The sequence below is a fragment of the Ursus arctos genome, unplaced genomic scaffold (genome assembly GCF_023065955.2).
Source record: "Ursus arctos isolate Adak ecotype North America unplaced genomic scaffold, UrsArc2.0 scaffold_28, whole genome shotgun sequence".
In the NCBI taxonomy this organism is placed as follows: Eukaryota; Metazoa; Chordata; class Mammalia; order Carnivora; family Ursidae; genus Ursus; species Ursus arctos.
The window spans coordinates 18,683,694-18,707,014 of NW_026622963.1; the positions used below are offsets into that span (position 1 = coordinate 18,683,694).

A 23,321-nucleotide genomic window follows, 5' to 3' on the forward strand; every position below is an offset into this window, starting at 1 on the left:
CCACTACTCTTGACTATACAAACAGGGGCAGAGAGGGGCAGAATGGGATCGTCTCTGGCTAGTGCCGAGGCCACCAACATTCATAGAAGTTAAAAGTTGGATCCTGGGCCCTTGCCATCTTGCAATAGGATCTCCTGGGAGGACTCAAGGGATCTCTGGAGCACACAGAGAAGGCCAGCCTCATGCCTGCAGTTACATGCCTACCACTACTTTAGTGAAGTACCTCATGGGGGGAGGCAGGTCAGGCAGAAATGGGGATAATCACAAAATAACCACTACACCCATTCTCATAGGAGACTCAGACTGTCACATTGTCATAAACTGGCAAAGGAAGAGAAAGAGAGAGAGAGGGAGAGAGAGATTCACTGCAGTTATGCTAATTACGTAGTTATGTTAGTTATAAAGATAGTGATCAGAGATAGCTAACAACTAAATGAGACTGAAGTAATAATCAGGTTAGAATCCCTGAAACAGGCTGAATTTATCAAAAAGCACTGGATACCATTGCATGAATGATGGGGTTTTGAAATGTAAGAAGTGATGACATTTATTTAATAAAGCTACTGCTACATTGAGATACTGTTTGATCAATCCTGCTACGTGTGTTAATTTGACCCAGTGCTTAACCCATTACATTTTACCTCATTCCTAAATCTTTCCTTTTGGTGCCAAGAAACCTTTCAGCCCTTTGCCACATTCTAGAAAAAAAGGTTTCTCAGAATAAGCTGGAGAACTTATGACTGCTAAACAGAGTGGGTGTGAAGAAGGCGAAGCTTATCTTTGCAACCCCCCCTTCTCCATTCATTCCACAGCTTCCCCCCTCCCTTTCTGAGGTCTTTCCTACCTTGCCATGGGGCCAAGTCCATTCCCATAAGTCTCATGAGATTTGTGACACCTGCCTCCTGTAGAGGTGTTGGCTGAAAGGGATGTGATATTTTCCTTTAGATATCAGTCTGACAGACCAAAGGAAGTACATTCTAAAGGTGGAATTTCAGAACCTGTGGCCGGGACCTTTCTTGCACTCCTGAAATCATACTATATGACTACGCACTCTACCAACTCAATACAGCTCAAATACTGAAGACCTATTATGTGGGGCACTGTGCCAGCCTGCTGATGCTATTATTATTACTCTGTCATTCTAAGGTTGCTAAATATGGAGCACTACATATTAGGAACTAATATCCAACCTGATCAAATCTAGCAATATCTAATACAATTAAAATAGGAACACTCTGTATGTTCAAAGCATTTAATATAAAGTTCTCTTAGTAAGGGCCCCTGGGTGGCCCAGTTGGTTAGGCATCTGCCTTCAGCTCAGTCATGATCCGGTGTCCTGGGTTTGAGTCCCACATTGGACTCCCTGCTCAAAAGGGAGTCTGTTTCTCCCTCTCCCTCTCCCCACTCATGCTTCCTCTCTTGTTCTCTCTCTTTTTCAAATAAGTAAGTACAATTTTTAAAAATTGCCTTAGTAAATAAATTATAAGCATATTTCTGTTCCATGTAAAACACAGTAAGAAACGTAGTAAGAAGGCTTTATTTTATATCCCATAAATTCTGGCACACTCATAAATGTTATGATAGTTGTATAAGCTGAAAGTAAACTCATTTTTTACTTTGATCAAGAGGAATTAAGAATTGAACTCATTATAAGTGGCTCTCTCCCTTGAGACTATATGCTTGCTTATTTTCTGAATATATATTGCATCACCTTGAGGCTTCTATAGGCTTACACAGGTTAGGTTTCAAATTTTTTAAATTTAACTCTTAGCATCATCTGAGAGTTATTTCATATGAAAAAATGCATTTTTGGGGGCACCTGGCTGGCTCAGTTGATAAAGCATGCAACTCTTGATCACAAGGTCATGAGTTCAAGCCCCACATTGGGCATAGAGCTTACATTAAAAAAAAAAGTTAAAAAAATGCATTTTAGGGGCACCAGGGTGGCTCAGTCAGTTAAGCATCTGCCTTGGACTCAGGTCATGATCCTGGGTTCCTGGGATAGACCCCCGCATCAGGCTCCCTGCTCAGTGGGGAGTCTGTTTTTCCCTCGTCCTCTGCCCCCCAACTCCTGCTATCTCGCGTGAACTCTCTCTCTCTCTCAAATTTTTTAAAAAACAAAATCTTTTTTTTTTTTAACCAAAGACATGATTTAATTGGCTAGATTTTAACGGTTGCCTCATTTGGGAAAGTCTGGTTATTTCGCTGTTAGAATAGTGGTTCTTTTTTTTTTTTTTAAATAAAATCTTCTTTAAAAATACATTTTGCTGGATATATATTGGAAAGGAAAACTGAAGTCATCTCCTTACTACCTCCACCATAAAAAAGACTATTTTAAAGAAATTTTTATTATAAAGGGCACAGAAAATCACACAAAACAAATATATGACTTAATTATTTCAAGAACATCTTTATAGCCACCACCCATATTAACAGAATTTCCAGCTACCCCAGAAGTTTCAGAAGTTCCCATCTCAATCACCTTCCTCCCCACAAAAGTGACCACTATCTATTTACAGTAGTCATTTCCTTGTTGTAAAAAAAATGACTCTGAACCTAGATGGCTTAAAATACCTATGTTATTATGCTCATCGATGTTGTGGGTCAGGAATTCAGACAAGGCACAGAGGAATGCCCCTGATTTAGTATTTGCTGATTTCTACGGGGTAAATACTCCTACCATGACCACCTGCAAGCTACCTTGTGACATCACTGAATGTGGAGTTGGGAAAAGATGCTGACAATTGGCTCCTGCAAGCCAGCTGAAACGGGCTAGAACACACCACCATCTCTATTTCATGGTGTTTGAGCTGGGAGGACTCAGTGTCTGGAGGTGATTCAACAGCTGGAGGCTGATGTCATCTAGAAGCATCTTCCCTCACATGTCTGAGAGTGGATCTTATCTGTCAGCTATGATCTGAATCTCAGCTGGGACTATCCACCAGGGGACCCATGCATGGTCTCTGCACGTGGCCCAGGCTTTCTCACAACATGGCAGCCTCAGAGAAATCAGATTTCTTACACAGTAGTTCAGGGCTCCAAGAGTGAGTGTTCCAGTGAGGGAGGAGGAAATGTCTTTGATTTTTATAACCTAGCCTCAGAAGTTATGCAGAGTCACTTCCATTGCATTCTCCTGGTTATAGGTGAGTCACTAAGGCCAGTCCAGATTCAAGGAGAGGGAGGAGTGCTTAGAATTTTTGCAGACATGGGGCTTTCTGGGTGGTGTAGTCAGTTAAACATCTGACTCTTGGTTTCAGCTCAGGTCATGATCTCAGGGTCACAAGATTGAACCCCATGTCTGGCTCTGTGCTCAACATGGAGTCTGCTTGAGATTCTCTCTGCCCCCCCCACTGCACTCTCTCTCAAATAAATCTTAAAATAAAATAAAATAAAATAAAATAATGCAGACATGTCTTAAAATCATCACACTTGCATTTCATTATAGCTTCATCACCTGCATGCCCTTTAGCACTATAACTGAGCTTTGCTCTATTTTTTTTCCCACTTACTGACTCTCTCCCATTCCTTTCTCTTCCTTATTCTATCTGTTGAAGAACATGGGCCATTTTGTCTTGCAAAGTTTCCCACAATCTGATTTTTACTAGTTGAATATTCATGTGCAGTTTGACATGTTTCACTGTTTCTGCAAGTTGGCAGAATTTAGAGGCTTACTCAGGCTTGGATTCAATTCTTTTAGCGAGGCTATTTGGGTGGTGTTGCTTCCTTCCTCATGAGGCACATATGTCTATTTGCCTCTCTTTTTGGGATGTCTATAGCTGTTGATACTGCTTGACACTATGAATTAAGGTTTCTTAATTCATAGGAAGCTAAAAATCATAATAAACTACCCTATGATTTCTTTTTCCTTTATTAGTTGGAATACTTTATAAAGAAATGATTCCTTTCACCTGCTATTTAGTTTCATAGTAGTACAGTTCATACCAAACAGCAAGGACAACGATTGACTTTTCCATTTATTTGCCAGTTTTTAGGATACTGAATTGGTCCCCTATCATCCTCTAATGGTGACCAAAAATTGAAAAAAAAAATATATATATATATATATATATATATATATATATATATATATATATATATTCATACCATCATTACCTCATGGATTTTAACATATGGATGTGTTTCAATCTCTTGCAATTATCATATTCTCACATTTTTTTTCCTTGAGTATACTAAATATGTTGCTCCATTTTCTTCTGGCATAATGTATTGCTGCCAAAAAGTCTGAGGATAATTTAATTCTCTTTCATCTAAGTCACTTGCTCTTTTTGTCTAGATACACAAAGAAATTTGCATTATTTTTTCTTTAAAGTCCAGTATTTTTACAAGAATGTGTCTTAGTGTTAATAATTCTAGGTCAGTTTTCTCAGGTGCAATGTGTTCTCTCAATGTGTAGATGCAAATACATATTTTTTTTTATTTCAAGGAGGCTTTCTTGAAGTCTAGTTTGTAGTATTTGTTGTTTTCTTATCCCTGCCTCCTTTTTTACCCCCAGGGACTCCTATTACCTGAATGCTGGATCTCCTTTGCCTATCTTTAATATTTGCCTTTTTCTCTCTGATCTTTTTTAAACCTCTTTTCATTGATTTTTAAAATCTTCCTCCTCTTCATCTTCCACTTCTCTTAAAGCATAATCAAATGTGTTTACTAACTTTGGGTTTCTTTAAGTTTAGTCTTTATTTCCAAAGTATTTTTTTTCTTATTTTTAATTCTATTCTGAGTTTGTTCGTTTCATTTTGATTGTTTCTAACTCTGATTTATATAGTTTGTTCATATGTCATATCATTTTCTTAGTGTCTTTTAAGTAGTGGGTGTTAGCTTTGATCTACCCTGTGGGCATGTCTTTCTGGTGTGCTTTTATTGTCTGTAGAAGTGCTATTCTGTTCTTATTCTCTTTTTTACTACAGTAGTCTTCTATGGGATTTGACTTCCATACTTTCCTGTTGCTTATGTGTATGTGAAATGGGTTTTCTTGAACTTTTTGAAGGAGTCAGTTTTCAGGATAGATTTTCTAACTTCACAGAGAAACTTTTTCTGCTTTTACAGTGGGGTATTAACATTTTAACTTTCTGGTCCTCTATTTTTTATCTGGACCTCCTCTTGCCTTTGTCTCTATCTGGTTCAATTTTGTTTCCATGTCCAGAAGTCTGTCCTCAGTATGGGCCCCTTTCCTAAGAAAGCCCTGGTAGGTCAGTGTCAAGAGCTCCTACAGGTATATTGTTCCGATCTCCTCAGATCTTACCTGAGCCCCTTGCACTCCCATGATCTTGGAGATAACAAACACCCTTTCTTATTTCAGCTGCTCTTCTCAACTTGACTGGATGGGCCTTCCAGTGAATACCTTCTGGCTATTTTGGAATTTTCCAGATGCCTTACTGATTCCCTTTGCTGATACCATAAAGATCTTGTGACTGCTATTGCTTTGTTCTCACTTGCCTGTACCGGAGATCATGGGGATACCATGTCACTTAGAGTTGTTGTAGATGTCATCCATGGGTTTTGGTTTTGCTTTAGAATTGCTTTGTCTGTTTTTATGTGGAGACCAAACAATAATGCTGCTGCTGTCATTTTCCCAGAATCTCCCCTCAATAAACAGATTTTTTAAATTACTTAATAGTCATCTTAAAGGCCCACATACGCAGGCAATGGCATAGTTTTGTAGACAGTATCCGTAGCCATGTCTTACCTTTCCCACTGCTTCCACCTTACCTTCTTTTATCTGGACTCTTCTAGTAGCTCCCAACTAGTCTCTTGGCTTCTACCGTGCTGTACCTCTACAGCAGTAGGAGTGATTTCAAAACATCAGCCAGATCATGTCACTCTCAGCTCAAAATATTGCAAAAGCTTTTCTCGACTTTCAGGCCCTCTGAGATCTGGCCTGTTCTTTCTCTCTGACTTCCTCTTCTAGTGGATTAGGCTGCATCATCCGATTGGCCTCAAACACACCAGGCAGGCTCTCACCTCAGGGCATTTGCACTGCTATTCCCTCTGTCCCCAAGCTTTTCCTTCTGATTTCTACCTGGCTTGCTCCCTCACTTCTTTGGTCTCTGCTCAAATGTCATCTTATCAGGAAGGCCTTCCATGACCACACCTCACCTCCCATCACAAAATAGAACTCTCATCATCTTCCCATGTTTTATTTTTTTTTCATGGCTCTTATTACCATATGACATGTTATATATTCATTTTTTATGAATCGTTCTACCCATAATGCTATGAAAGTAGGAACTTTGTCTTCTTGGCAACCTGAACTTTTTTTTTTTTTTTTTTAGCACAAGGGTAGCACTCTATACACATTTGGTAACTGAATGAATATATAAAATACTTAGCACCTAACAGGTATTCAAGAGATGTTAGCCCTCTTTTTTTTCCTCTTCATAGGGGAAACGAAGTGATCTGTAGGGAATACAGAATATCCTCCATGATAGAACCAGTAATGGAATAGAGTCAGAAAAATAGGAGAACAAAATAGTGGCATTAGAGCCAAAAGAAGGGGGTAGTCAAAGTATCAAGGAGGTCAGGACTGAAATGAGGCTGTAAGACTGGTGCTATGGACTGCACTATATCCTCCCAAAATTCATATGTTGAAGCCCTGACTGCCAATGTGACTACATTTGGAGATAGGGCCTTTAGGAGGTAATAAAGTTTAAGTGAGATCATTAAGGGTGGGATCCTGATCCAACAGGATCAGTGCCCTTAAAAGAAGAGATGCCAGAGCACAAGTGCTCTCTCTCGCTCTCTCTCATTCTCTCTCCCTCTTTCTCTTGCTCTCTCCCTTTCTCACTCTCCCTCTTTCTCCCACCCTCAGGCCTATGAAAACACAGTCACCACTGGCAAGCAAGTCAAAGAGCTCTTAGGAGAAACTTATCTTGTTTGTACCTTGATCTTGGACTTCCTACCCTCGAGAACTGTGAGAAATAAAATGTTGTTTAAGCATAGAGTCTGTAATATTTTGTTATGGCAGCCCAAGCAGACTAATACAATAAGGTATCTGAAAATGTCATCAAATTTAGGGTTAGGTTAATAACAAATCTGGAAATCAGTTTTTCTACTTTTCAATTGTAGGGTCATATCTTAGAGCTGTAGATCCTGACAAAACCCAAGTCACAAAGTCATTTAAGTATAAAGAAAAACCCCCATATTGCTTGAAGAGTATTTGTGGGAAAAAAACACATTTTCCCCCAGTGTTGAGATTAATTGACATACACGTCTATGTAAGTTTAAGGTATACAGCATAATGGTTTGACTTACATATACTGTGAAATGATTACAGCAGTAAGTCTAGGCAGCATTCATCAACTTATACAGAAACAAGAAAGAGAAAGCAAATGAAAAAACTTTTTTTCTGGTGATGAGAACTCATAGGATTTACTCTCTTAACAGTTTTCCTATCTATCATACAGCTTTATTAACTATACATTACATCATGCTATCCATTATTCGAAATTTTTACTGTTTCAATTAGCAACAGTTGTCAGCATGATTGTGATTCATATGACCACATTGCAGCTTCCTAACATTTATATATCTTGTAACCAGAAGTTTATACCTTTTGACCACCTTCCTCCAATTCCTCCTCCCCTACCCCTGCCTCTGGTAACCACAAATCTAATTTTTTTTTTTTGCATGAGTTTTTTTTTTTTTTAATCCATTTAAGGAAGAAAAGTCACAGACTATTTATAAAAATTTTTAAAATGTATGTGAGCAAGTGTCTTTAACACCTATAACCACATGAACTTAACATTTTAAAGTACAGTTGTGGTTCGTGAGCAAATGAAATCATGTGTTACCCAAACAAATTAACAACAAAGATCAGTAGGGTTCTGAATCCAGGATAAATTGCTTTCAGAGAAAAAGCAAACTTTTGAACCTTCGAAATTTTTACTGTTTCAATTAGCAACAGTTGTCAGCATGATTGTGATTCATATGACCACACTGCAGCTTCCTTGTGACATTAGTTATAAAATGCTGGATTAGGGTTTCATTCTTCAAAGAAAAAGAAGAATCAAGTCTCAACTAATTGATTAACCAAAATGATACATCACTAGCCCCCTTCCACCAAAGGCTGCTCCAGTTTAGAGTTAAGAAATGCCCTGTGCTCTCGATATGCTGAAATTCATCCGTTCTTTGCAATTAATGGGTGGATTTTTTGGTCTATAGCCTATTGAAGGCCCCCACACTGATAGCTCACTGGGCTTTTGATAATTTTTCTGCTCACTAGTATCTTTACCTGTGAGGATGGGCAAGAAAAGAAAGGAAGGCACCCTGCTTAATATCTTTCTCCACATTAAATTTCAGGAAGGAGGGTAAAAGTTAGTAAACTAAGTTGAGTCTGGATTGCCTGCCAATGTCATCTCCCAATAGTTCCCAGGCCCGCGCATCCCACGGAAATCAGCCGTCAGCTCAGCTGTTAGGACATCCCGGCCTCAAAGCTTTGCGCAAAGACAACAGACAGGATGATGGAAGAAAATCTTCCCCAATTGTGAGACCTTTAAGGGAGCTTTATCACATGCGGTACAGAGCGCACTGGACGTTTGATCCTGGTCACTCCTGGCAGCACCTGTCCACTTTCCCATGCGGGTCCCTCACACGCCGGATGCAGTGTGACTGACTGAGTCCGGGCCACCTGACTCCCCTTCCCCAATGACCCGGCCTCCTCCCGACGACTTAAAACCACAATGATCGCACGAGCTGGGTGACAAACCAGCAGGAGTCCAGGGAGCTGTCCCAGGAAAAGAGAGCTCGGAGCAGCCGAGAAAGAGAGGGATCTGAGCCAAAGTCGCCGGCCCCTTCCAGCCTCGGCCATGACCCCCGCGGGCCGCCGTAGATCCCCATGGGCTGCCGTGAGCCCTGCGGGCCGCCGTAGGAGCGCCGACCCTAGGCTGCGCTCTCAAGATGGCTACCGATCCCCGCTCCCCCCGGCGCCGTCGCTGAGGTCCCGGCAGCGGGGAGCGGCGCGAGCATTGCGTTCCGGCACCAGCGCGGCCTAGAGGCCGAGAGCGGCCGGCCGCCCCTCCCGCACGTACCGTCTTTCGGGGCGGGGCGCCAGGCCCCTTCCGGGGATGGGCCCCGGCGCCGGAGTCGACCCGACTTTGCCCCGGCTCCTCCCCGCTCGGGCGGGCGCTCCGCCGTGTCCCCGCCCGTCAGTCCGCCCGGCCCGGCTAGCCGCAGACGGGGCCTGGGCGGCCGCACGGGGAGCTCTAAATCCCCGGGCGTCGGGAGGCGTCGGCGCTACCGCTGACCCGCGACGGGTCCCGGGTTGTGACTCGGCCAGAGCGAAAAGGCGCCGACACCATGTTCTCCCTCAAGCCTCCCAGACCCACCTTCAGGTCCTACCTCCTGCCGCCGCCCCAGGTAAACAACCCCCTCCCCGCGAGCGCCCCTTTCCTTGGCGCTTCCTGGGAACCGCCGAGCCGACCCCCGGGAGGCTCCCGCGGTCTCTATTCCCAGCCGCGCGATTGCCAGAGCCCCGGCGCGGGGAAACGCGCCTTCTCAGGAGCCCCCACGGACTCGGTGGAAACTTGTAAAACTTCGCCGCAGCCATTCTCAGCCCGGAGACCTGTGATCCGTAGTTTTGCCGTGTGATGAGGCTCCAGGGAGTGTTTGGAGTTGGGTTTATTTAGTTCTTCGCCTGGCACTTGTCCGCACTGTGGCCGCCAGCGTGATTGCATCGCTTGTGGGCATCTGCTGTAAGAGGTTACCTCTCTGTCATAAATGTGAACACCTGGAAGCGGCACAGGCAGTTTTAATATTTTGGGCAGACTCCCAGTTGGTAGTGAACAGATCTTTAACAAGATCTGGTAAAACATATGAAAGACTTTAAGGGGGCGGGGGAAATATGTGTCTGTTGCATGTGTCATCACTTAGAAAACAAAAATTGCTTTAGTATTTCACGGGGGAGGAAAAGTTTTGATCTTGATTTATTTTGCTAATGTATTTCAGACTGACGATAAGATTAATTCGGAACCGAAGATTAAAAAACTGGAGCCAGTCCTTTTGCCAGGTAAACATTAGAGTTTCAACAGATGCTTTAGTAATGTGTTGTGGTCCAAGATTATTCTACCAGCTAGTACCGTGTGGTTAACTTCCCCCTTGTATTTATGTTAAACTTTAGCCGGTTAAAAATCTTACGACTGAGATGACAGAAAAACTTGGTTAGAACTAAACAACAACAAGAAGTAGTGATTAATTTGGTATTTGTCCTTGAAAATGTAAAAACCCTGGAAAGCTGTAGAGAATACCTCATTTCTTTTTTTGTCTCCTGAAATGTTCATTTTTAAAGCAATCATTAATTGGTTAGAGTACTCTTTGCCCTTCATGTCTGCAACTTCTTGCATTAATGATTAATAGGTCATTATTTTAGTAGTATGAAAAGCAACTTTTATTATGTTTGGGTCTCTATACCAATAACAAAGCTTAGTGAACCTTGAACTACTTACTTGGCAATTGTTTTTTTGAAGGTGTCAGCTGTGTTTGCAAATTTACTTGTTTCAGTTTAGAATGGGGTTTCCCAACAGAAGCTCTGTTGACATTTTGGGCCTGATAATTCTTTGTTATAGGGATTGTCCCATGCATTATAGGATGTTTAGTGGTATCCTGTCCCTGGTCTCTACCCACCAGATGCCAGTAGCACCCCCTTCTCCACCTCATAGTTGTGACCACCAACATGTCTCCAGATGTTGCCAAAACTTATTTTTTGTCTTTTGCCTCTGGGAGCAAAATCTCCTCCCAGTGGAGAAGCACTGGTTTAGAACAAAATTTACCTTGGAACACCTTAAGAGGTAGAGGTAGGAATTGGTGATAGATAGGAGTTAAGTTTTAAAGCACATAAAGTATTATTTAATTGGTATTTTGAATTGTATAACAATTGTGTAATAATTAGGAAAATTCAGTTATTTAATATGATTCTTGCCGGGAGTAGCCAGATACTTAGGAAAGCCTGTTTGTTTGTTTGTTTTTTAAGATTTTATTTATTTATTTGACAGAAAGACAGCCAGCGAGAGAGGGAACACAAGCAGGGGGAGTGGGAGAGGAAGAAGCAGGCTCCCAGCGGAGCATGGTACCTGATGCGGGGCTCGATCCCAGGATCCTGGGATCATGCCCTGAGCCAAAGGCAGACACTTAATGACTGAGCCACCCAGGCGCCCCAGTAAAGCCTGTTTTAAACCTGAAATCTAATCAAATACCAATTTGTGCGGCCACTGTCACTTAGTCATTACTTAATGCTAAATCTAGTAAAATGATTAGAACTTTACAGGTAGTAATTGAACAAATATGGAAACTTTAAAATTTTGTGCTTTAAAATTTTAAATGTTAAGTAGGAAGAAACATTACAGTCAGCCTGTGGTTCAGTATTATAGATGCTAACTCTTAAAAATTATTTTAAATGTTATTATGGGAGTTAGTTATAAATATTTTGCCTGTATTTTATTAATGCTTTTTATCCAACCAGTGTGTACTAAATAATTTTTTGTACTTTTCTTGAGAGTGAACAATAGAATTAATAAGTAACCTTTGCTCCCTGTGCGTGCTCTGTTTTAGTCTTAGTCACTCTAGGCATTTAAAAGTCAGTTGTGGGAAAAGGTACTCATCTTAAATGAGTGAGTGCCTGTGAGCTATTGAACTTTGGCTTCCTTTACTTTGTCTGAATAGGCCCTGTTCTTAGGCCTTGATTTCCCTCTTCTGATATTATGATTTGGCATTAATAAACAACAGGTCTTAGATATAAATGATAGTGCTTGATTTTTTAGGATTGACTTTTATTTTTAAGATATACTTTTGAAAGTGTTACTAAATATCAGTGAGTGGGAAGAACTTCACACCGAAGGATTATGCCTTCTGTAGAATTAACCAAAAATTTACCTTTCTACTAAAAAGTCACAGTTCTCTGGGGAAGATATGAACTTATTTCCTGCCTGTAAGTGGTTTACATGTCCTAGAAAGGACAGCTAAATCTAGATCTTCTGATTCGTGTTACCTTTTTTTGCATTGGCTCTGGGTATGCAAACATGATGGCTCTGGTACCCTGGGTTCTGTTTGCAGCTAACCTATTTCTTACAAAACATTTAGCCAGTCCTAGGTGAGTGTGTCTTTTGCCTTCCTTCCTCACCCATTCTGTTCTTACTTTCTCATCTTGGCCTTCCCATACACTCCCCAGTTTCTTTCTATCCGGCCACCCCATTTTGGTCTCTGTTTCCTGCTTCCCCTCTTGAGCCACCTGTCTGATTACCGCTAGAACCTCCATTGCTCTTCCTTTGGCCTGCATCCTACTACTCTACCTGTGAAATCTGGAAGACAGCTGGAAAGTTACTGAGGCATTGGTCATCTAAAGACCTGGGCTAGGCTAGGGTTTTTACTGAGAGGGCTTAATAATATAGTTCTTGCCTTCATTACAGTCAGAAACCAAGAGGAAATTTGGCCAAGTCACCTGTGGCTTTACACAGGCACACGGAACAAGAAGTAATTGTTCAGAGATATAGTATTGCATGTTATGCTTTGGCATAGTGCCTTGAGTTCAAGGATATCCTACTTGAGTTGCCCAAAGTTTGAACTTTTACAAGCAGATGAAAATTAGACACGAAATGAATCGTTTGTGTGCAGTTACTGTGTGTTCCTTTGGAACTTAATAAGGCTAAATTTTAAATGATCTTCATCTTTTATTAAGTGAAGAAAATAGAAGAAACTGGTCATTTAATTTAGATTGTGCTTTTTGTTAGTAATTTGCAATTTGCGTGGTTCATGAACCTTCTTGAGATAGAGGTTGTACCTAATTCAGCTTTGTGGCCTTGATGTCTGGCATAGTGCATTGAGCTGCTGATTGAGTGAATGAGTAAATGAAAGAACCCCTAGAACACCAGCTGGAATTGTTACCATAGTCATGCACACAGGCAGACAGGCCAGCTCTCAGATTCAGTAGTGGAAGACTGTTATTTTATGCCTTGTGTCTCTGCTGTCTCCCAGAGCCACACTTCTTTTTTTTTTTTTTTTTTATTATTATTTATTTGACAGAGAGAGAGACAGTGAGAGAGGGAACACAAGCAGGGAGAGTGGGAGAGGGAGAAGCAGGCTCCCTGCCAAGCAGGGAGCCTGATGCGGGGCTCGATCCCAGGATCCTGAGATCATGACCCCAGCCAAAGCAGATGCTTAATGACTGAGCCACCCAGGTGCCCCCCAGAGCCACATTTCTTAAGAGAATTATTATCTGAGCCTGGAATTGTGATACAGTGCCCTGTCACTGGGCCTTCTCTTCATCTTCCCGTCATTACATGAATCTCGTTCTTTTAATGATTATGTGGTATATGTGTAAAATCACCTCAGTTCTTTTGACAATAGAGTTTGAATTTTTAAATATATGTGTGTGTGCACGTATGTTCTAGTATATATTTGTTAAGGGCACATACTGCCAAACTGTTCATATTTAGGGGGGAGGGGGAGAGAGAGAGAATCTTAGGCAGCCTTCACGGGCCCGAATGGAGCCTGATGTGGGGCTCCATCTCAGAACCCCGAGACCATGACCTGAGCCAAAATCAGGAATTGGACACTTAACCGACTAAGCTACCCAGGCGGCCCAGACATCTTTTTCAGATAGCTGCTGGACTGGTGAAGCAGTTCACTGAGCACCTGAGCTGGGTAGCCTGGCTCTGTCCTAGATGGGGAAAGAGCTGGAGGAGTAGTGTGCCTGAATCCCAGCAAAGCCTGTGGACAAGTAGAAGATAGTGACCTACATCACTGTTTTCCAGGGTCTGGCTGGCATCAGATCTGGATGAAGTTTTTATCAGCCCTTGGTCAAATTGAGAAAATAAAGAAAAATGCAGCTTTTTCCCATAGAACTAAGTTGATTTAAAGGATTGTCCTGTATTCTGAGATTTTGTCCTTCCAGCTTCCTAGGTATAGATAAGTTCTCCATTAAATGATGGTGATAGTAGCTTGGCTTTTAAGAAGTTTTTAAGTTAGCAAAATAAAAGGTTAAGAATTCTGTGTTGGTTGCCTGAATTGTTTTTATAGTATACCTGATTTGTGGACTCTGAACTAGATACCACTTAATGAGGTTTTTATGATACCATAGATACGATTTTTTTAAAAAGATTTATTTATTTATTTTAGAGAGAGAGTGAGCACAAGTGGGAGGGGTAGAGGGAGAGGGAAAGGGAATCCCAAGCAGACTCCTCGCTGAGCATGGAGCCCAATGTGGGGCTGGATCCTAGGACGGTGAGATCATGACTTGAGCTGAAACCAAGAGTCAGATGCTTAACCGACTGCACCACGTAGGTGCCCATCATAGCTACAGTTTAATGAGCACTTACATGGAGAACATCAGTAATTTTGTCTGCCTAGGAATCGTTTCACTATCTTCTGAAAAACGTACCCTCTCTCCTTTGACACGTTGATCTTCCCCATCCCCACACCACCTTGGGTTCTAGCGTGGCGAGCAAGGATAATAACCCCCCCCCAGACTGCAAGAATGGGCACAGTAATGCCTCTGGATATTTTCAGATTGGTACTAAGGGAAGAGATCCTTTTTGGTAATTCTGCCAGTGGTCATAGTTCCAAAAAACCTGCCCCAAAGAGTGAAGTCCCATGTTTTAGAGAGATGCAGAGACACAACAGTGAGGGGGACTTCTGAAGGTGTTCAGGCTCCTGGGCTCCATTTTCCTTGAAGTCCAACTAACACAAAAGCCAAAGACTTCTTTTTGCTTAGCTAGCTCCAGGCACACTTCTGACACTTTCAACTAAAATCCTTAACTAATATATAGCTTTCAGGTTACTCCTCATAACAGCTGTCTCAGGGAGCTACCCACTTATCTTCATGCGCCGGATGAGACGACTACAGTTGCGCATGTTAAGTGACTTATCCAGTATCCCACAGCTAGCAAGGGCAGAGCCGGAATTCCGAGCCCAACTCCCAGGCTGTGCCTTTAACCACTAAGCAGCAGGGCCTACCTGACCGCGCTGGTGACAGTAGGGTACAGATTTATGCTTTGGAACTGGAGAGAGGGTAGATTGGATGTCTGCCTAGAAGTTCTCTAGTGAGGTAAAAAGAGCTCTGTCCTTGGCTGTGCCCTTCCACAGCAGTGACAGATTTTGACCCAAGTTGAGGAGTAACTTTCAGTTCCAGCTGCCAGAAAACGGACTGCCTTGGGAGGCAGTGGACTTCCTGTCACTGGCTGTGCTGAAGCCGAGGCTGGTGGACTGCCAGCGGCTTTGTCATGAGGTGGTGAGATTTGCAGTAAGTGGGCTTGTTGGCCTTTTCTCTCTTCTAAGTCTGGGGCAGGATCTTGTTAAGGATCTGTGAGGTAGGAGGGAGGATGGCTTGAAACACTGTAGCTAACAGTAACAATTGTTCCACAGGTATTGAATTGCATGTTCCATGCTGTTTGGCGGAGACATAAAAAGCTGACTAATGAGTCATTGAGCACTACATCAAAAACTAATGATGTACTATACAGAGGCTAATGGAACATAAATTAAAAACTAAAAAAGTTGGGGTCCTGCCCTTAGATGGTTTCAGCTCATTGGGGGAAGTGCTTCAGGAGAGCAGAGGTTGTGAGGGCTCAGAGGAAGATGACCGAAGCGAGATTTGGGGTTGGAGAGGTGTCAGGAAATGACTTCTGCACTGCACCTTGAGTGCCTGCCGAGCCTCCGCCTCTGTGCTAAGGCTGTGTGTCAGCGCAGCTCTTTCCCCCTTCCCATCTGTGACACCAGCCGCGCTTTCAGCATCAAGATTAGCTATGAGATCGATCATGAATGCACTCATTGTCAGAGTCTTTTGTAATCGGATCAGGAAAGCATACGACCCCGGGCCATCTGGAAAATGAAAATAGCCATTGTTGGGTAGATGTCTTGTTTATTTTTTTACATATTCATTGTTTAGACCATTTATGTACTGTTCTTGTCTTCGGCCTCATTGTAATTCTTATTTCCTCACTTGGACGGTAAGTCCCTTAAAGGTAGACATTTTTTTTTGGGTATTTTACGTTTTGTGTGGTTTTTTAATACCTTTTTGTAGCTCAGCTTTAGAGATGATTGTAGACTGATTTTTTTGTAGTATTTTAATTTATACATACGTTGCTTTTGAAAGCCCCGAAGGACTTGTGACTCCACTTTGGAACAGTGAAGCACGGAACTATTACGTTTGTCCCTCACCTGCGGAGCCTTTAGAGCGGTCCTCCTCAGGCTGCCACCGCAGAACCGCAGGCCAGCATTTTGTGACTCGCTTCCTCGCTTCTGACCGACCATTAGTCTCTCTGTATCTTAGCTCCTGCTCAGAATCTCTCCATGAACTTGCCCAAGTAAAATCCTGCTTACCCACGATAAAAACCCAAATTCTGTAACCCCTATAAATTGCCAGCACTCCACCTTGCTGACCTCTGCCCTGTTACCCAGGGTTGATAACTTGCCACAGTCAGGCTGGTTCCCTTCTCTCTCCCAGATGCCTGATTCCTTATTTAGGCCTTTGTCACTGTTGTCATCACATGTTCTCTCTATCTCAGTCCTTTTCTGCCTTCAAGATTTCCTTCTGGTTTCTTCCCAGGGTCTGCACTTCTAACCCTCCGTCAGCCCACATTGTGGGTGGCACTTACTGGACATGCTACTTGATTACATGCTTTTCTGTATTGTGTGACCTGCAAAATTGGACCCTTAGTACCCATGATAGCATCAGATGTTTTGTGTTTGTCTTCCATATAGTTTCAACCTCCCTTAATAATTTTTAGGCCACTTTAATTCCTGAATTTATCTATAGCTTGGGTGACAACTGGTCCCACTTTGCCTGTGACCATCCTGGTATTAGTGCTGAAAGTCCCGTATGCAGAGAATCCCCTCGATTCCAGGCAGTCAGTCACCATATGTAAAGCTACATATTGAATTCTGTATTGGCCTAAACACATTCCGTAGGTTAATTAGCCACTGTATGCAGTAAGGCTTTGTCTTAAACTGTTTTCCAAGCTAAAATGTATTATGAGAAAATTTATTCATCAAACATGTATTGACTTTCTAAACGTGGAGGGTATTATGAAAGATGATATGATTTTTTGGTTCTCTGGAAGTTAACTTTCTTAGCTATACCATTTTTGAAAATTTATTAATTTTAATTATATTCCCATATTTATTTTTATGGGTAAAAGGGTCTTGAGAAAACAAACTTTGATGATTTCTTGATCCCTTCCCAGGTTGTAGTAGAAACTCTTGACCCATCATCTGATTTAGATAGCTTTTTCTGCAGGCCTTTTGCTTACCCCACAATGAAACAAATTTCCTCCTTTATCTTGCGTGAGGCCTCCCTGTGGCTTCCCTCCGGTGGTGTGCTGGAAGGTGCTTGGTGGTGAAAATCCTCCCATTAGAGCTGATTGCAGGCTGTCAACTTGAGTGCCCAGAGCCAGGGTTTGCGGGGTAGGGTGGGGGGGGGGGGTGGTGGAGAGGAACTGGAGATTCTCCTGAGCTGGTGCAAGCTGGCTAGCACAGTACTGCTCGGCCACCTGACAGGCACAGGAATACAGTCCCTGGGAAAACTGCGTGGTCTTCTGCAGATTGAAGCTTTTGTTAGGCGCTTTCTTTCTTAGGGCTCACTAATTCAAGATGCAGCGAGGACAGTCTCAATACTCTTCTATTTATGTATCTATTCTCTCTAGGAACAGGCCATTTCCTATTTTTTTCTTTCCTGTCTCTAAGCTAGTGTTCTGGCCCCCAGTACCGCAGTACTTGCAGTAGCTTTAACAGTTCCTACCCACTGTTACTGCTTTTTTTATGTTGTATGAGCAGAAAATTATTATGAGAGCGGACAGCTGTGCTACATGAGCCAAACATTTTAAAGACTGGTTCCATGTGAACATAATTTAGCATTATCAAATAAAACTCAAGCCAGGTTAACTTGACACTTACTTAATTTTATGCTTATAATAAGAAGACCCAAACAGAGGATCTCTCCAGCAGTGCCCTCTTTTTTGTCCTCCCCTCCATCCACCCGACTTCTCTTCTCTCCCAAGGGTTCGTTCCCATTTTCCACTCTCAGTGCTGTTTGACACTTCAGTTTCCTTAAAAGACCACAGCCCCTTGGGGCGCCTGGGTGGCACAGCGGTTAGGCGTCTGCCTTCGGCTCAGGGCGTGATCCCGGCGTTCTGGGATCGAGCCCCACATCAGGCTCCTCCTCTATGAGCCTGCTTCTTCCTCTCCCACTCCCCCTGCTTGTGTTCCCTCTCTCGCTGGCTGTCTCTATCTCTGTCGAATAAATAAATAAAATCTTAAAAAAAAAAAAAAAAAAAAAGACCACAGCCCCGAGAGTCCCTATTCAGCTTTTGTTGTTGTCGTTATTTTTCTATTTCTTGTCCAGTTTTCTCTCAGTAATTTTATTTTTAAATACACTTGGATTTATAAGAGTTGTATAAAAGAGTGCAGCTAGTTAACATACACTGTTTACCCAGCTTCCCCTAATGTTATATCTTACCTGACCTTGTTAAATTTAGCTAAATTAAGAAATTAGCAATGCAAGTTTTATTCACATTTCCCTAGTTTTTCCACTAATGTCCATTAGCTGTTCCAAGATGCCATCAGGGATACCATATTGCATTTAGTCATTATGTCTCCTTAGCATCTTTAGTCTGACAGTTTCTCCATTTTTACTGATGGACTGATGAATTCTTTCATGTTGGTGCCTGTATCCTTTTGAAATGTCCTCCCCCCTACTCTTTCTCCTTCCTTACTTTCTGGCATTCTGGAACTACCAGAGACTCCCTACTTATGTTGTGTTTCTTCTGCCCTGGCCCTGGAATTAGCTGTTTTTGCAAGGATCCCAGGTTCCTGTCATTGGAGAATGGTCTTTAAATACCAAGATTCCTGTGCCGAATGTGCTTTGTTTGTGGAGTGTCACTGATTTTAGGCCTGTAGGGGCCAGAGTAGAAAATATGCACCTGTGTTACTAACCCATGTGTATACACATCTCTTTATGTTTCTGTATCCATCTGAATATATGTAAAAGCCCTTGAACCATGTCTAGCAAACTTTCTGTAGAGTATCAGGCGGTAAATGTTTTGGACTTTGAAGGCCATAAAGTCTCTGTTGCCAGTACTCAGCTCTGCCTTTGTCCCATGAAAGCAGTCATAGCTGATACACAAATAAGCATGGATATGTTTCAGTAAAATGTTACTTACAAAAACCAGGATGACTGTGCTCAGCCATCCTCTGAACTCATTAAATGCATTCCCCTTTTATTTTTGGCTCATTCTTACTGCATTCATGGGCCTGACATTTTACATTTGTGCCATCAGTAAGAGAATCACGTTGCTAGAGAAGAGGGGCTGTCCTTGAGTGTGTGCCTCATAAATACAATTGGCTGATGGTACTGTAAGGCCGCCATGTCCTGTCGCACAAGACCTCCATTTCCTTCTTTCCATGATCATGTCTTCTCCCCTTCTCAGAAACCTAAAATCCTGTGGTGTGGCTTTTTTTTTTTTTTAAAGTAAACTTTTGAGTATAACATATATAAAAAATATATATGAATCTTTTGAGTTATAACCGAATGAATTTTTGTAGCATTGGTTTGAGAGTCCTTGGGTGGATGAGTTTGCTAGTTAAGAAAAGCAGCACAGCGTGAAGTGATGTAGGCTCTGCTTTGTGAGCCAGTAGTTTACTCTGAAGAAATCAGTGTTACAAGAGTACAACATCTAACTGTGTGAAATGTGGCTAATTTAGGGTTTTGCTTGTTTTATTTTCAAGTTAAGGCCCTCTTATAATTGGTAGCTAAGATTTCTTGGTGGGAAGAAAGGGTTGAGTACTCACTAGCCCACATTCTGGTATTGGGAGGAATTGGGTTCAAGGAGTTATGGAAGATTTAAATTTTATGTATTTGAATTATTTGATGAGTTTCAATATATATTTTTGTCATTTAAAATTTTATCATTAAAATCCAGTTAAGACTAGTACTTTGAAGCTTTAGTTCACTTTTGGTGCTTCCTGTTTCTAGGTACAGTACATTAATTTTGTGTAAGCATAGAGAAATACTGGATTTGAAATCTGAACACTTGGTTATCAGTTGAAAATTTACTTCTTACTATCTTTTAAATCTTAGGAAAGTGATACAACTTCTTTGGGTCCAAGTCCCTTATCTGCCATACCTGTTGAAAGAATCAAATAGGAAAAATGTTGAGAAACTCCCATTGGTAGATTTAACGGCTCCCTATGTATGTGGTAGGCAAGCGCAGCAGTTCTGTTCCTTTTTTCTAACTTCATATGAGTTTACCCGTGCAGTTTATCTCCTCACCCTCTTGGCTGCTGGGCCATGTTAAATTCCTTGTTTCTGTTCTGTCTGGAGCACCTTCTCTTCCATTGGTGGTAGTTGCCTGGTGAACCAGGGAGAAGTGAAGTGATTTAATTCATTCACATGTTCAGCACTCATTTAATAGGCACCTACCTTGTGCTAGGCATTTGTCTAGGAACTGAAATTTCAGCATTGAGGAAAAATCAGTCCACCTTCTACCCTCATGAAGCATATGATCCTAAGGGTGGGACAGGCAGTGATTTAAAAATATATGTATAATTGTGGCTGTGTAAATGCTAGGAATTACAAGTATATGATGCTAGGATTGAGGGATTTAATCTAGGCAGAGGGATTTAAAAAAAAAAAAAGCATTTATGAGAAAGTCATTAGGCTAATGAAGAATATTCCGGGAAGTGGGAACATGTGCAAAGACCCCATCCAGTGGAAGCAGTATGATCCCTAGGAGGGATTAAAAAAGCACTGTGGTGTGAGTGTGAAGGCGGACAGTGGCAGAGGGGGAGGGGGCAGGACCTCACAGGCCATGTGAAGAAGGCTTGTCTTCAGGGTGGAAAATTACTCAGATGGTTTAAGCTGAGAATTTGACATGAGTAAATTTGAATTAAATCCTTAAGTAAATGGTAGGTTGCTGTTTTAAAAATAATCTTATGTATTTTTAAGAACTTGGAATAAAAATTATTATTGCAACTCAAATGTATTGTAACAGTTTTGTTGAGAGAAAGGATCATTTTGAGACTACAGTGGCATTCTTGTATTGGTAGGTATTTGGTGCTTGTCAGCAAACAGGTTCTATGCACCACTCTTAAGGTTTTTATAGTGATAAATATAGATGAAGTAGATCAGTACCCTTACTTTTCTACCGTTGACCCTGGAGATGGATGGCTTAAAAATGTCCTTGGGTCTAGTTGAATTTTAGATCTTGAAATTGAGGTTATTTTAATGAAGATGACACTTTAAATAAGTTATTCCTTTCAAAGCACATTGTAAATTTTGTTTTGACCCGTTATATTTCTTTCTTTAATCTTCCCTTTTAGCTCTAAAACTGTATTTTAAAGTTTTATTGCCAAGTAAGTTATAATTAGGGTACAGAGAACTCACTTCTTTATGGAATATACCTTATTTAAATTTTTTTTAATTCAATTTTTTTAAACTAAAAAAAACCAAACCAGTTCACCCATTTCTCCTGTCCTCGACTTCTGGCAAACACTAAGTTGTTCTCTGTATCTAAGACCTTGGGTTGTTTTTGTTTGTTTGTGCTTTAGATTCCACATATAAGAGAAATTCTTAAGTATTTGTCTTTGACTAATTTCAGTTAGCATAATGCCCCTAAGGTGCATCTGTGTTGTTGCAAATGGCAAGATTTCATTTTCTTTTATGAGTGAATAATACTGTGTGTGTGTGTGTGTGTGTGTGCTTGTGTGTGTGTGCGTGCCACGTCTTCTCTTTCCATTCGTCCACTGATGGATACTTATTTTGTTTCCATATTTTGGCTCTTATAAATAATGCTGCAGTGACATGTGGGTGCATATATTTTTTCATGTTAATGTTCTAAGTTTTTGGATAAATACCCAGAAGTGGAATTGCTGGATCATATGGTAGTTCTGTTTTTAATTTTTGAGGAACTTTTATACTGTTCTCCAATGTCTGCACCAATTTACATTCCTACCAACAGTGTAGAAGGATTACCTTTTCTCCACGTCCTTACCAACACTTGTTGTTTCTAATCTTTTTGATAATAGCCATTCCAACAGGTGTGAGGTGATGTCTCATTGTACTTTAGATTTGCATTTCCCTATTAATGATATAGAGCATCTTTTCATGTACCTGTTGGCCATCTGTGTGTCGTCTTTGGAGAAATATTTATTCAGATCTTCTGCCCATTTTTAAAATCAGGTTTTGTTTTGTTTCAGCTGTTGAGTTGTATGAGTTTTTATGTATTTTGGATGTTAGCCTCATATAATTTCAGAGTATTTTCTTTCATTCAGTAGGTTGCCTTTTCATTCTGTTGATGGTTTCTTTTGCTGGCAGAAGCTTTCTAGTTTGATGTAGTCCCACTGGTTTGTTTTTGCTTTTGTTGCTTTTGGTGTCAGATTCAAAAAAATAAGCACCAAGACCTATGTTAAGGAGTTTACCACCTATGTTTTCTTCTAGGAGTTTTATGGTTTTAGGTCTAACATTCAAGTCTTTAATCCATTTTAAGTTAAGTTTTGTGTATGATGTAAGATAGTGGTCCAGTTTCATTCTCTTGCATATGGCTATCTTATTTTCAAAATACCATTTATTGAAGAGACTGTCGTTTCCCCATTGTATACTCTTGGGTCCTTTGTTATAAATTAATTGGCCATATATGTGTGGGTGGGTTTATTTTTGGCCTGTCTATTCTGTTCCATTGATCTATGTGTTTGTTTACAATGGCCATATTGTTTTAATTACCATAGCTTTATAATATAGCTTGAAATCAGGGAACATGGTGCCTTCAGCTTTGTTCTTTTTCAAGATTGCTTTGGCTATTTGGTGTCTTTTATGGTTCCATACAGATTTTAAGATTGTTCTATGTCTTTGATAAATGCCACTGGAATTTTGATAAAGATTGCATTGAATTTGTATTGCTTTGTGTAGAATGGGCATTTTAACAATATTAATTCTTCCAGTTGTGGGCATGGGATATCTTTCCATTTATTTCTGTCATCTTCAGTTTTTTTAATTAATATCTTACAGTCTTCAATATACAGGTTGGGTTTTTTGTTTTGTTTTGTTTTGTTTTTTGCCACCTCGGTTAAATTAGTTTTAGGTATTTTATTCTTTTTGATACAGTTGTAAATGGGTTTCCTTAATTTCTCTTTCTGATAGTTCATTATTAGTATATAGAATTGTAACCAAATTTTGTGTATTGATTTTTACTGAATTTATTAGTTTAGCAGTTTTTTGATGAAGTCTTTAAGGTTTTTTGCATCTGTGTTCATCAGGGAAATTGGCCTGTAATTTTCTTGTGCATTTAGTAATTTATTCAAATTATTGACAATAATGGAGTCCCCAA

The 23,321-nt window shown here is 41.0% G+C and overlaps 1 protein-coding gene across 1 annotated transcript in view; it reads left to right on the forward strand.

The window, feature by feature from the left end:
* The first annotated feature begins 4,572 nt into the window (after nt 1-4,572).
* Nucleotides 4,573-23,321, forward strand: part of MTMR10 (myotubularin related protein 10) — a 56,496-nt gene continuing 37,747 nt past the window's right edge. The window contains exons 1-2 of the mRNA XM_026510319.4: nt 4,573-9,372; nt 9,961-10,021. Coding sequence (XP_026366104.1) covers nt 9,313-9,372; nt 9,961-10,021 — 121 coding nt within the window. The 5' untranslated portion in view covers nt 4,573-9,312. The remainder of the gene's footprint in view (nt 9,373-9,960; nt 10,022-23,321) is intronic.